This window comes from Bacillus rossius, chromosome 8 (genome assembly GCF_032445375.1).
Source record: "Bacillus rossius redtenbacheri isolate Brsri chromosome 8, Brsri_v3, whole genome shotgun sequence".
NCBI classification, from domain to species: domain Eukaryota; kingdom Metazoa; phylum Arthropoda; class Insecta; order Phasmatodea; family Bacillidae; genus Bacillus; species Bacillus rossius.
In genome coordinates, this window is record NC_086336.1 from 68062674 (window position 1) to 68075917 (window position 13244).

General features: G+C 41.0%; 1 protein-coding gene across 2 annotated transcripts in view; it reads left to right on the forward strand.

Moving 5' to 3' along the window:
- LOC134535192 (actin-associated protein FAM107A) overlaps window positions 1-13244 on the forward strand; it is a 115564-nt gene that overhangs the window by 75314 nt on the left and 27006 nt on the right. For both annotated transcript variants that reach the window (XM_063374211.1, XM_063374212.1), the window contains one exon: window positions 11679-11730. In XM_063374211.1, the coding sequence (XP_063230281.1) occupies window positions 11679-11730 (52 nt within the window). The remainder of the gene's footprint in view (window positions 1-11678; window positions 11731-13244) is intronic.

The following is a 13244-nucleotide window of genomic DNA, read 5'->3' on the forward strand; positions in this document are numbered from 1 at the left end:
TCATAGCTAGATACATCTACATTTACTCAGGATAGTGATTACGGAATTTCAAGATGGTGGCTGTAACAAAAAAGTGCAACAATGGTGGCTGAGGTCAAGGTCAAAGCTCCCCAACAGCGTCTTAGGGCGGCTTTTGGCCATTGGCAATTTAAGCCGCTTTGGAGACATTTCGAATTTTTCTGGAAAATAAACTTAAATTTTTATAAAAATTGGTTGTCTGTAAAGTAGGTTTACGGACGATAGTTTAACGTGACAACGTCATAACAAAACATTGATGAAATGATTGCATACTTTTATGAATAAAATTGAATCATTTTTATTGAGTTATTACTATTTTGTATGGATACAAAGGAGGAGTGAAATGAAATCTACAATTTAATTGATAAAGTTACTTTTATTTGCACTCATTAATTCAAATATGTTTATTACTTTAACGAAGAGATTATTTTAACTATAACTTTTATACATGTTTGGTATTTAACTTCTTCCAATCTGTATTATTCTGTTAAGGATAGGACGATGATAGGGAAAGTAGGAAACGAATGGGAGTGTTTCAAGTTTAATATGCCTCGAAAAAGTCAAATCGATGGTTGTTCCAATCGAGTGGAAGAGAGATAAATGCGGCGCAAGCGTACGATGTGCGTAACGGGACACATCGTAACGGGACAATGTGCGTAACGGGACACAGCGCAACGGGACAATGTGCGTAACGGGACACAGCGTAACGGGATAATGTGCGTAACGGGACACTTTTTCGTGCGTGCAGCCGGCGTTCATCGATATATTAGACGTTGTCACGTCAAAAAAACGGGAATTTTTACATAGAAATAGAGAAATTTCTAAAAATGTTGAGGAATTAGGAGTCAAAGATGGCTGCCGTGACGTGAGAGGTAGGTCGCTCCTCACTGCTGCTCCTGGCGCAGAACACACATTCGTATACTACTAGCATTTTCCTCCTCGTTACATCTGACGTAATTAGTTCCGTGTGTCTGTCTGTGTGTGTGTGTGTGTGGTCGCGGAGTGCAGAGACGTGTTCGCTCGGATGTGCTGCAGATGGCGCCCTGCCTGGAGGGGCGGACAGTTTAGCGAATGAACGGCCGCGGATGAGGTAATGGGAAGCTACGGGCTGCTCTGCCCCCGTCTCTCCTCATTGTGGGGGCTGCTGTCGAACCTCACCAGTACAACCTGCTTAGCTTCTGTGTCGCACTGCGGTGGTTTTTTCATGGTTTCTACCTTGGGACATGCTTGGGTTATTTTTATCTGAAGATTTAAAGCCAGGCACATTGGATGAGTAAAACAAATACTGGAACAATGTAGTGCTAACATATTATTTATCATTATGAATGTACAGGGCCTTGTAATATTGTAATATGAGTGTGTATTGTCTTGTACCCGCATGTCGTTCAGCTATGACGTGTGTGCCCCCCACTCCACCCTAAAAAACTGCAGAGATAACATTACAAATCTACTTTATGCATGTGATTATTTAATTATATATATATATATACAATATATCTGGCCATCACTGGATAGGCTAGTGTTTGTTCCATCTTTGGTGACTAGTCGACTAGACTAAAAACAAAATAAATTCACTTTAGGATATTTTTTTTTTCCCTCGCTGCTTATCCCAACTGTTCAAAATGTCTGACCTCCATGTTTTTTTTTTTTTTTTTTTATTTCCGTTTGATCACGCTGGAGACCACTTTTTGAGTGGCATGTTTTACCACCAGGATAGGCTCCACAGTCCTATACCTGCTTGAAATACAGCACAAATTGGACATTGGCAACAGCTTGCATTTGACGCCTTCCCCTTCCTGCACCCAAAACCAGACGGATCTCGCCCGACATAGAGCCAAGTGTTCGGCAACTGGGTCGGGTCGAGTTCAAGGTCGTTTGAACTGTCTGGCGCCCGGTCGCAACACGAGAACAAACGCACACGTGTTCGCAAGGCTGTCCGAGTTTCAAATAATGCAGCAGGATGGTAGGCATCAACGTCTGTGTAAAATAAATGACACGCTATTTTGCCAGTAAGTATTTTCTTTTGTGTTGGACACGCCGTCCTTCGTAATTAGTGCTCCCGTCTCATAGTGGTGACGTTAATGACCGATAAAATATTAAGTTCAATATTTGCCATATGCTGCTGCTTCTTCTTCTTCGACCGTAAACATTAACCGGTGATAAATCTTCGGCGGAACGCTTTTACTGCTCTATCGTTAGTTGGCCATTAATGTTTTTTTTTTTTTATGAAGTTGCCTCTTTCCTTTGTTGCTGTTGCACAGTGCGCCTTTCTCTCTAAGAAATCATGCATGGAAGTAATAACTATACTCAAATGACTTAAGTACAGTCACAGAGGCCAGTTTAAAACTGTTCATTTACGTTTCGTCACACCTGAATATCCACTACACCTACAGCTGTGGTGAAAAGGTAGTAACTGAAATAGGCGCCCAACAAAGTTAATAATAATGTTCGCAGGCTTCCACGGCCATTCTCTAAAGTAGCTTGGCTTCTGGGTTGTAGCAGTTTCCTTAGCAAATAATTTACCAACGTTTCGGTCGACATTGCAGTCACCATCATCAGGGAGCAGTTAACTACTGTAAGTACTGTAAGTAGGTAACTGCTCCCTGATGATGGGGACTGCCATGTCGACCGAAACGTTGGTTGAATTATTTGCCAAGGACACGGCTACAACCCAGAAGCCAAGCTACTTATTATTAAAAACTTTGTTTTGACATCCCCAGTGGGTCGACAGCGACAGGCAGAAAGAGCGAGTATGTCTTAGCACCACAGACTTTGTCATCCCAACTAGGGGTAAGGTGAGCTCTTTACACCTCATCATGCTTGATTTTCTGTTCCCATCGAGCTATTTATCTAAGACATCATTTTAAAGGTGTTACAAGTTTTCTGTTGATTCTTTCGATTAGTTGTGTAAACCTCGGAAGGTTGATTTAATGTCCCGAAACACCTGGCAGGTTCTTATCACTGGCGCCGTTTGCCGATGGGTTGAGTTCTGAGAGCCAATATCTTATTTCCTGTTTGAAGATGGTGTCCCGACTCCAACAAAGAGGTTCCGACTCTTCGGGGCGGGCAGTTGGGGGGGGGGGGGGGGAGGAAAACATGACGGGGAAGAAATAGCAACCAGTGTCGGGAACTGAAAGAGGTTTGTTTAACCATTTAACCATCAGAATGTTGTTTCGAATGCCTGAAACGAAAAAAAAAAAAAAAAAAAAAATGTTTTTACCCAAGTTTCGTTTTGCTTTTTCAAGGAAATTTTGTTAAATGATTTTGAGATGATTTTAAAATCTAAATTTCATATTTTATTTTGCTTCAAGTGAACACTAGCGGATTGCACTATCCAGTTTGCAGTTATTAAATACTTAATTGTATTTACTTTTTCATGTGTTTTTAATTCTCTCAATAATGCACGGATGGTGAAGTATTAGTTACTTTACTTGGTTCGCAGTTTTACACATAAACTTTAAACAGTTTTTTTTTTTTAATTCCTTCAGCCCGGTTTCATCCTTCCGTTTAACGTCAAAGCTGACTTTGCCTGATTGTAATAAGTGTGTACTTAAAGTTACCCGTTTGTATACACTTCCAGTTACTAATATTTGGTGTGAAAGTCTTCCAAAAATCTTCTATGAAGCCTTCCAATATCGCACGTGTAGAGAAGACAAAACGTCCGGTAAAGGTGTGGGGCGTAAACAAAACACAGCTTTACGTGGCAGTGTTGGGCCATAAAGCCTGTGTAGAGCTGACTGCCGTGATTATAGCACGTGGTCAGTGGTCAGTAGTCAGTGCGTCTCGGGGAGGATTGAGCCAGTCGTGGAGTGCAGTCTGTGAGTCTGTGAGTCTGTGAGTCTGTGAGTCTGTGAGTCTGTGAGTCTGTGAGTCTGTGAGTCTGTGAGTCTGTGAGTCTGTGCGTCTGTGCGTCTGTGAGTCTGTGAGTCTGTGAGTCTGTGCGTCTGTGCGTCTGTGAGTCTGTGAGTCTGTGAGTCTGTGAGTCTGTGCGTCTGTGAGTCTGTGAGTCTGTGCGTCTGTGCGTCTGTGCGTCTGTGCGTCTGTGTGGACCATGCCGCCAGTGTGGGAGGGACCACCGCCATGCCGGATTATCGAACGTCAACGCAGTTGGAACGCGAATACCGAAGAACCATTACAGTTCAATGCTATTTAAAAACAAGTTGTAATGAGCTGCTCTACTGAAAGAAAATTAAAAAAAAAAAAAAAGCTTTAAACGTTGGTCTTCTTCAAAACACCATTAAAGGACTGTACCCGTGAAATGTCTTAACAATTTTTCGGCCTTACCTATTCACGTGAACAAACATTCTGTTCAGTGAATGAAATGAAAAAAAAAAAAATATTTAAGATGTAAGTTAACCGACGAAAACTTACAATCATGCCTAAAATTGAAAGTTAGTAGCTACCTGCCAGACATAGCTAAGCAAACTATGCAAAGATGCAAGGTCAACGTTCCGACTAAGAAATAAATTTTACATAGCCCAAGTGTTTTTAATTTTGATAATTGATTTATTATAATAATTTAGTTTTTCTTGTTTTATCAGTAGAACTCTACTAATGAAAACCATTTTTTTACATTTACGTGTTTTTTTCAATAGCCTTTATTTTTAAGACTATGTTGAATTTGTGAATAAAATATTATGATTTTATCTCGTTTATTTATAGCTTTAAAATTCCATGTAGATACAGTGAAAAATAGGAGAATCTGATTAATATTTTAATCATCTCATTCGAAGTCTGTCGACCCCTGGGCTGGATGAACGAGTGTGCACTACAATAGTGATCCAGTTACAACTCTTCAACCAGCTGATAATCGTGTAGATGTGTGAAGTGAAGCTGACTGATGGAAGGACAGGTAGGCGCCATCTTGGTTTCAACAGTGTTTAGTCCACAACTACTAAATTTCAAAATTTGGCTTCGTTAAAGCATAGTGTGTAATTACATGGAATAGTGTCTGGCTGGTACAGATGAGTTCCTGTTGTGAAGTCATCGGCATTTAGTATTGAATTAATTTTTTTTTGTGGATGGTTGTGGCGTGTAGACCGTTGAAACCATCATGGCGTGTTACGGTTGCTGTGCTCTCTCCCCCGGCGTGGCTGTGGTTGTGTCCTGGGGGAAGGTTCACTGACCCCGCGTCCCCCCAGCATCCCGGTCCACCGGGACTGCCTGATGCGTAATGAGGATGCACTCGTCATGGCTCTGGTTCCCACCGCTGCTCGATGCAGGAGACCGGGCAAGTTCCGAACACACCACTGGTAGTAGTTCGCCCGTTCTCCCACAGATAGCAGCGCTTGTTTATCAGTCGACAGTCGCCGTGTGATGCGTTGTTCGCTGTGTGTACGGAGCAAGTTTAAAGATTTTTAAGTTTTTTTTTGAAGTGAAAACGTCTATGGGAAGGTTTGGATAGGGAGTAAATTCATGTAAGTCGTCATCGACATGGTCACGTGACGTGTTAACGATAACACTATATCTGTTCCTATTAGTGTTCAAATTGTGTTTTTGTTCAATTTTTATTTTAAATCTTAAGTATACGATTACTGTGCAGTAAAACGTGAGTACAAAATATATTAATAATCTCATATAGATATATAGTTACGTATTTTATAGTAATTTAGGAGTTATTTTACTAACGCGACAAAACAAATTTGTTGCGTGATATTTTTTCGTAACAATTGCGAAAAAGTCTCTGATTTTTATCAAAAAAAAATATTTTCTTATGTTACACAATTATATTTTACAATGTTAGTATTCTTATTTCAAATCATATTTGTATTTTCTTAATTCTAATAATAATATTAATTCTAATAATAATAATAATAATAATAATAATAATAATAATAGTTACTTTGATTTACAAGTTTTAATTTAAGATCAAACAATTAATTTTGATATCCAAAAATAACAACTGTTTGTTTTTAGTTTTAGTTTTCACTTCTGTCGGCAGTCCTCATGACTGTTTTGAAATTTTTTTTGTCAGTGGGGCCCATGAATACTCAATGATTACCACGTGCAAAGAACATACGAAATCCAGGAATTTCGATCTTATATTTCATAACGTAATATTTATTGGGTTTCGTTGTTGGAATCTGTTTTTAAACGTGATGGTGCGAGCGCGAAGGTGTATGTTGTTATAAACAGCTGGAGGTTGGTTGTTACTACGTGTTTACAACACAATGTTAATGTTTTGTTACTTGTGAATGTCTAGTAGACTTGCTGTAAAATCAAAATAATTTACTAACCATATTTATTTTTTAGTATATCTGAATTTTTTTAAACTTTCGTTTCTGCTGAAATATTACGCTGTAAAATTTTTATGCAAATGTAACCATTAAAAATATAAATATTGGACAAGATATTTAACTAGAAAACTATATCAGAGAGCTTATGCATTAAAAAAAATTAATTGCAACAATGTGTACCTGAGTAACAACATACTACGTAGAGATAAATTGTTACATTTTGCAAGTGTTTGTTAAAGCTTCAGTTTGTATAAAAAATTTAATCTCTAAAACCACGCAAAAATGGATTGTTAACTTAAGTAAACCAAAAATGATTTTCACTTATAATATTAGCATACTTAAACAGATTGAAGAAAATCGTAACTAGCCCCGGTCTCCCTACTTCCAGTGTCTTCTTGCCTTACGTTCCTTTCACGCAACGTCTTTTTCATTTTTTGTCAAATTACTTAGGGCTTTTCCTGCATTTTATCTCGAAATATACTGAATGTTAGATGCAATTAGCTATAAAAAGTCACGCAAGTGTTTCTAGTTATGATCACTTGCGGGATCTATATCAGTTAGATAATGACGTTTAGTCAATATCTCGTGAGGAATTCTGTGACCCGAACGACAAATACTTTTTCAAGGAAATTCTTTAATTAATAGTAACGACAAGAACGTGTAGTGATGAAGTCGGTGTGACATAGACCCTTACTGACCTCGTGGTCGTTGCGATGTGAGAAATGTATTGAATGTCTGCTTCTGACATTTATCATGCCTTGATTGTCTCTCTCGAAATCAGATTGCGAACAGCCTTGGTGGCTTCCTGTAAAGACGGGGTGTGTATATCAAACATTAACGGCGCTTTTACGTGCCAGGAAGACTGGCTTCTGTGAAGTGTTCGAACGTGAACAAGACTGTGGTGGTGACTTCACTGTGTTTCTCTCCCGGTTGTGTATAAACCGGTTGTCATTGGTGCTGAGGCGCGAGGTAGTTGAGTACCCGCCTGTTAACGACCTTCTTCGAGCCGAAGAGCGCACGCTTGTTTAGACGCCGTTTCCTCGCCATAAGAGCCGGGGAGACTGCAGTGACTGCGCGCTTTGTCGGAGTGTGTTTGTGTTGCGGCTACCGCTGCCTGCTGCCTCTGCTGGGGTCTTTGTTCCGTCGCACGGGCCACTCCGCCAATCAGGAGCAAGTGTCCTGCCGCACACTCGACGCATTCCGAGTTCCGTGTTCCAAGCGAGACACATCAGCACCCGCAAATTCACGAGCGTTTTCGAAAACAGACGGAAGATACGTGGGCGAGTTTTATAGTCCAACCCAGATGAAACCAGTTGTATCCGGGAATGTACCACTGTGTAGTATGGTGTATTGGGAGATCCTTGTTTGTGTGGTAAAATGTAGTCAGGGTAATGAATGGCTGGCGAAAGAAATGAGAAATGGTTATTTTAGAAACATAAAAAGTGTTCGCCTACTTCTTGTTTGAATGCGCTCTTTATTTTTGGAATCCCAAGCTCCAAGAAGGAGTCTTTTGAAACCCAAATAATGTCGCCTTCCCCCCCCCCCCCTTTTTCACAAACGAAAATAACACATTCCATACCAGTTGGGGAAAACTAATGTGACCGCTGTGACTGACGGGAATGTGTGTCTCCTAGCTCCGGGCCCGCCCTGTCTCTCAAAGAAGATACCAGATACATACTGTCGTGTGTTAGCGCGTATTTTGTTCGCATGCATGTAGAATAAGTTGTCAGTATACACTTTTCAAAGAAATATTGAAAAAAAAAACAACATATTATTACTTAATCAAAGTTTTCTTCCGATATCTAAAAGTTATTTTGATATTTTATAAATAACTATTTTTTTTAGAGAAGTATTATTATTTTTAATTACGTGCTACGTATTGTATTGACGCGTTATCCTACAGAATAAAACATTTAAAAAAATGTTTGTAATACATTTAATATTAATTCACGTGTGTCTGGCCCTCTGATAGTTTCAAAGTTTATTGCTGCCGTAAAGAACCATCTTGGAAACTTGCTGAGTGAAGTGACTCGGTAGTAGAAATCACATGCTGGACTATCTTTTCGTCCAGTCATCTTGATTTGGGTTTGTCATCCCCCCCCCCTCCCCCCTCCCTCCTGTTCAAACCAGATAACACGTCAGGGAAGAGTTGGAATGTTATCTTTGGAAAGGATACCCGACTTGTTTATCTTCACTGTCAAGACGCTAAACACCATAAATGTAGACGATTTTTTTTAAAAAACTTACCTATCGTACTGTGTATAACTAGCTACTTCTTCTGGTGGGTAATTAATGTCCAATTTCTTTTTCCACAACAGCCGTGGACTTTATATTTTTGTTGTTGCTAATTCTCTGTCGGAATTTTTTTTTAATGTTGGGACGAGCTTGCATTTAATGAGCCGCCCGGTGCTTGTGGTTTTCAGCCTCGCAGACAGAATTGCTACCGGACCGCTAGCCGCTAGGTGTGTCTTGTGTCTTGGTAAGGGAATAGTCTATTGAAGTATGACTGAAGTGTTCCCCAGTATTGCCTATACACCTGTAGGACAGGCGATGGTTCCCCCCCCCCTTCCCCGCGTCTGCCCCACGGTGACTGTAGTTCTCCTCGGGCGCAGGTGAATGTCCTGGAGGCGGTGACGTCACCACGCAGTGTTGCCAGCCATGACGTTCGGGCGTTATATCATATACACTGTTATGTCAAATCTCGCAAATGAAACATTGACTGTTCGTAGGATTTTAAAAATGAGTCGTTGTGTGTAGGGTTGGGGGGGGGGGGGAGACAATGTACACGCTGAACAGTGGCGGATCCAGGATTTTGGTTTGGGAGGGGCTTGACCCAGCTGAGGCTAGGCTTTATCAAGGCAAACACTAAAACAATAGTGGACCCAGATGCTTTTGGAGGGGGCTTGAGCCCCTTAGCCCCCCCCCCCCTCTCTGGATCCGCTACTGACGCTGAATACTACTATTCCAAACATGCGTGAAAAATTGTATTTTCAGGTTAAAGTTTTTTTCAAATTTAAATTATTGTGAATATTAACCTGTAATGAAAATGCGGCGAAGTAAATTTAATAGTGTACCCGATAATTGTTTTCAATAAAGCAGGGGTGTTTTCAGTACTTTACGGTCAGGAAAAAGACTGTTTTCCTATCTAATTGGTTTTCCATTCCTATTGTAAATTGTTTAATATTTTTGACTAATATATATTTTTTTAATTTTCCTAAATCCGGGGGACATTCACGCACCCGAGCGGATGTTCTCGGGCCCCGGGTATAGACATAGTGATCGGGGCAGGTCTGGCAACACTGCCGTCACGCCCTGTCCCTGCATCTCGCTAACCAACTACGGCTTCATTCATGGCCAACGAATATGTAAGGTTTGACAATAGCCTTCTCTGTGACGTCTCAAGATAATCTAGCAGAAATGGTCTTTGATAACTTTTTTATTGAAAAAAAAGGGGGGGATGCCGGCCATACACCCCAGAAACAGGCAAATGCAAAATAAATTTTTAAGGGCGTATACTACTAATTATTATGCTTATATTTCGTATGTTTGCACATGATTTTAAATAAATAATAAAACTATATTTAATTGTTAAAAAAAAATGTTTTCTACCAAACAAGTTCTTATTTAATGTTTTTTTATGAACTAAAAAAAAGAAGCCAATTTTATGTCAGTCGTAGCATTTACTGAAAGCATGTTATGTGGTTTACAGTTTTTTGATTAACCGTTGGTACAAATTGGGTTTCCTGAAAACCATGCAAACCTGAAAATTACAGGGTTTCGGGATATCTAATTAATTGATTTGTAAATGACTTAATAAAAATTACGAGTTTGAAGGCGAAGGCTACATACGAACGGTTAATCCAAAACTGTATACCACATGATGTGCTTTCAAGTGCTTACATGTTAGGACTGATAAGAAAAAACTGGTCTTTAAGTTTATAAAAACAGTTAAATAAAGAATTTTAGTAGAAAATATGGTTTTTATTATTTATTTAAAATCACTTAAAAATATGAATAATAAAAGCAAAATAATTTAAGTTACTGCCACCTTAAGGCCCCCGCCTACCCGGGCACACACACACACCAACACACACACACACACACACACCAACACACACACACACACACACACAGTGCGCAGAGCTTCAGGAAAAACAACGCGATTTCAAAAATACTCAAGATATCCGAGTGGGGCCTGCTTACGAAATGCATTTAAGAGTTCGCCGAGGGCCGAAAAGTGCTTTTGATTTCGGATTAAGTTTTTAAATTATACTTTTAGAAGTGTTAAAATGGCTAAAAGGCGTGTTTTCGGAGTAATTTTTTAGGCGTAAAACAACCTGTACAGATTCTTGAAAGCACTTAAAGGGACTTGCATTACACCTTTATCTTCATTTCTCCGCCCACAGTTGTCCTGTGCACTGGGAGAAGACTGCGCGCCAGTCCAGAGGAGACACCGCGCTAGAAGCACCAGCGAGCGTCGCGCTTATCGTTCCGCCTCACTAACACACACACACCCCTGACGAGGCGGGCCCGTAAGGCTACCCGCAAACCGCGCCGGCGCCGGTTGGACGCCTGGTTCAACTGGTGACACCTGGCGAGAGTTAGCAAGTGTCGGGACTAGCTGGGGCGTGGGGCTGATATCTGCTGTGCATTGCGTGAATGGCGTGCAGACCAGCCTGTCTTCTCGGTGGTTGGCTGGGTGCCGCAGCCCTGCAGACCTCGTGTCTGGCAACACCTGGCGACCAGGTCGATGCAGGAGTCGTCGTCGTGAAGACGGTATCACAACTCGTTAGCATTCCGGGGCGCACGATCGATCCATGACATTTCACACATGGAGACTCGCCGGGGGCGGCGACGCGAACATTCCGTGGCCAAACCGAGCCGCCGAGTAGCGGGACCGCCTGATTGGCTCGCGGTCCGTCCGCCAGGAGCGCTGCAAGGCGGTGCAGTGGGGAATGTCGCTGACACGTGACCGGATGTTGGTGTGTTTTCTTGGAATGCTCGGCGCGACAGTCATGCGACGCCCGGAGACGACGACACAATAACCGAGGAAATCGTTTCAAATTGCCGTCTTGTTAGTTCACGGAAAATAAGTTAATCGTAGGCAACTGAAGTTATGGTTCTTGTGATTCTTATACTGTAGTTCCGCAGTCAGCCAGCCTGTCGGATCACGTCATACATATCGAAATCACTAACCAGTCTTCGTTCTCATGGTAGTAATCATCCCGGTGTTGCATTAAAATGGTTTGAAACTTTTACTATGGACCCACTTGTGGATTAGTGTAAAAGCAAACCTGCTCCTTGATGCAAGTACAGTGTGTCGGTAACTGCCGAAGAAGCTGTTGGATGACAGTGGCGATGCTGTGAAGTGAAGTGAAGTGTCTTGAGTGCGGAGCTGTGACGAGTGCTGTCCCCTTGTTGCAGGCCCAGGACGCTAACTGCGCCTTGCTGTACGAGCTGCGCAGCCGTGTTGCTGGTGAGTGCTGTACCCCGCGCTTCTCTCCAGAGGGAGATGTTACACGTTGCCACAGCCACCTCCACCTTACAAACATTCGCTCAATTCTCAAACTAAATTGCAATTGGCTGAATCCCGGAGAGCAAGGACAGGCAATAATGTACAAACAAGTAGCGCAGTTACTTGAAAATTTTAACACGAATTTAAGTTTGTCCAAAAATTTAAATTCAGGTATTATAAACGGGCTAAAAAATTATATGTATGGTTGCATGGTATTTTGAAAATTACAAAAGGCACCTTAAAAATGAAGTCAATATTTAAATGAATACAAAAATATAATTAAATAGAATTTTGTGTCAAATTAAAAAAAAAATACTTTAAAATATTGCAGGAAGAGAGGTATAAACTTAATAAAAGTTATCTTAATGATGTGATTAAAAACAAAAAAGAATAAGAAGACTTAAGTGAGGTGGTCACAGCACGATTTACACCAACGCATTATGTTGCATGAATGTTTTAACCTCACTTTTTTATAGAACTGTTAACGTTATACCATTCGCGGATTCCAGCTTCGTAATTCCGCCACATGTTAACATTGTCCAATGTCGACTGTCGATTGTCGATTGTTACTAAATGTCGTGGGCAGACTGTTCAGTGTCTGTACCAGGCAGGGAAATAAAAACATCTAAGCTAATCACTTAACCAATCTGTTTGCATATGTGTTCTTCATTACTGTTGGTTACTAGAAGGTTATAAGACGCCCCCTTAAAAAATGAATATAACAAACACTTTAGTTTAATTTACACGAAATTTTTATTAAAAATTCAATTTTAATATTGGGCAGACGAAAATTATTTCTTATATATATATAATTGCATAAATTTGTTTAGTTAGGTGTTGAGAAAAATAGTGAAGACAGACAGTTGGGCCATTTGTATGAAATTGTGGGTCTGATAAAAAAAATGTAAATGAGTTTATTTCAATTTTGAAGAATAATACGGAGGCTTAAGTTACGGAATATATATATTTAAATTTTAATCATTTGAACGTACTAGCATGTAATTTTCGAAAAAAAAAGGGGGGTGGGTAAATGTAAACTAGTTGGTATTTGAAACGCTGTAGCGTCGTCTTGTGTTTCGTGGTATGCGAGGTGCGTGCTTGCTGTCGGCGCGGCTGTTCGCGCGGTGTGTCGCCGGCGCGTCTGGGGGCAGAGGGGGAGGGGGGTATCGACCCGCGCCTATCTTCCTGCCACGTGGCACGTGGCGGCGTGTGGTGCGCCACTGCTTCCCCAGTTCTCCCCAGCCGCTGGTCGGTGCCGAAGCTCTGATACACTCCCTATCAAACAACAGGGAGCGGTCCCTAGCAGTTCTGTTTAAATTTATTGATCTGGAATGTAAATGAATCCAACTGGAAGTTTCTCCCACCCTTACCCTTATAGGGCGCACATGTTTTTTTTTTTTTGGGGGGGGGGGGGGGGGCAGTGAGTGCCAGCCGTAGGTCGGAACAATCTGGCCAATTATCTACTCAGTGAAACT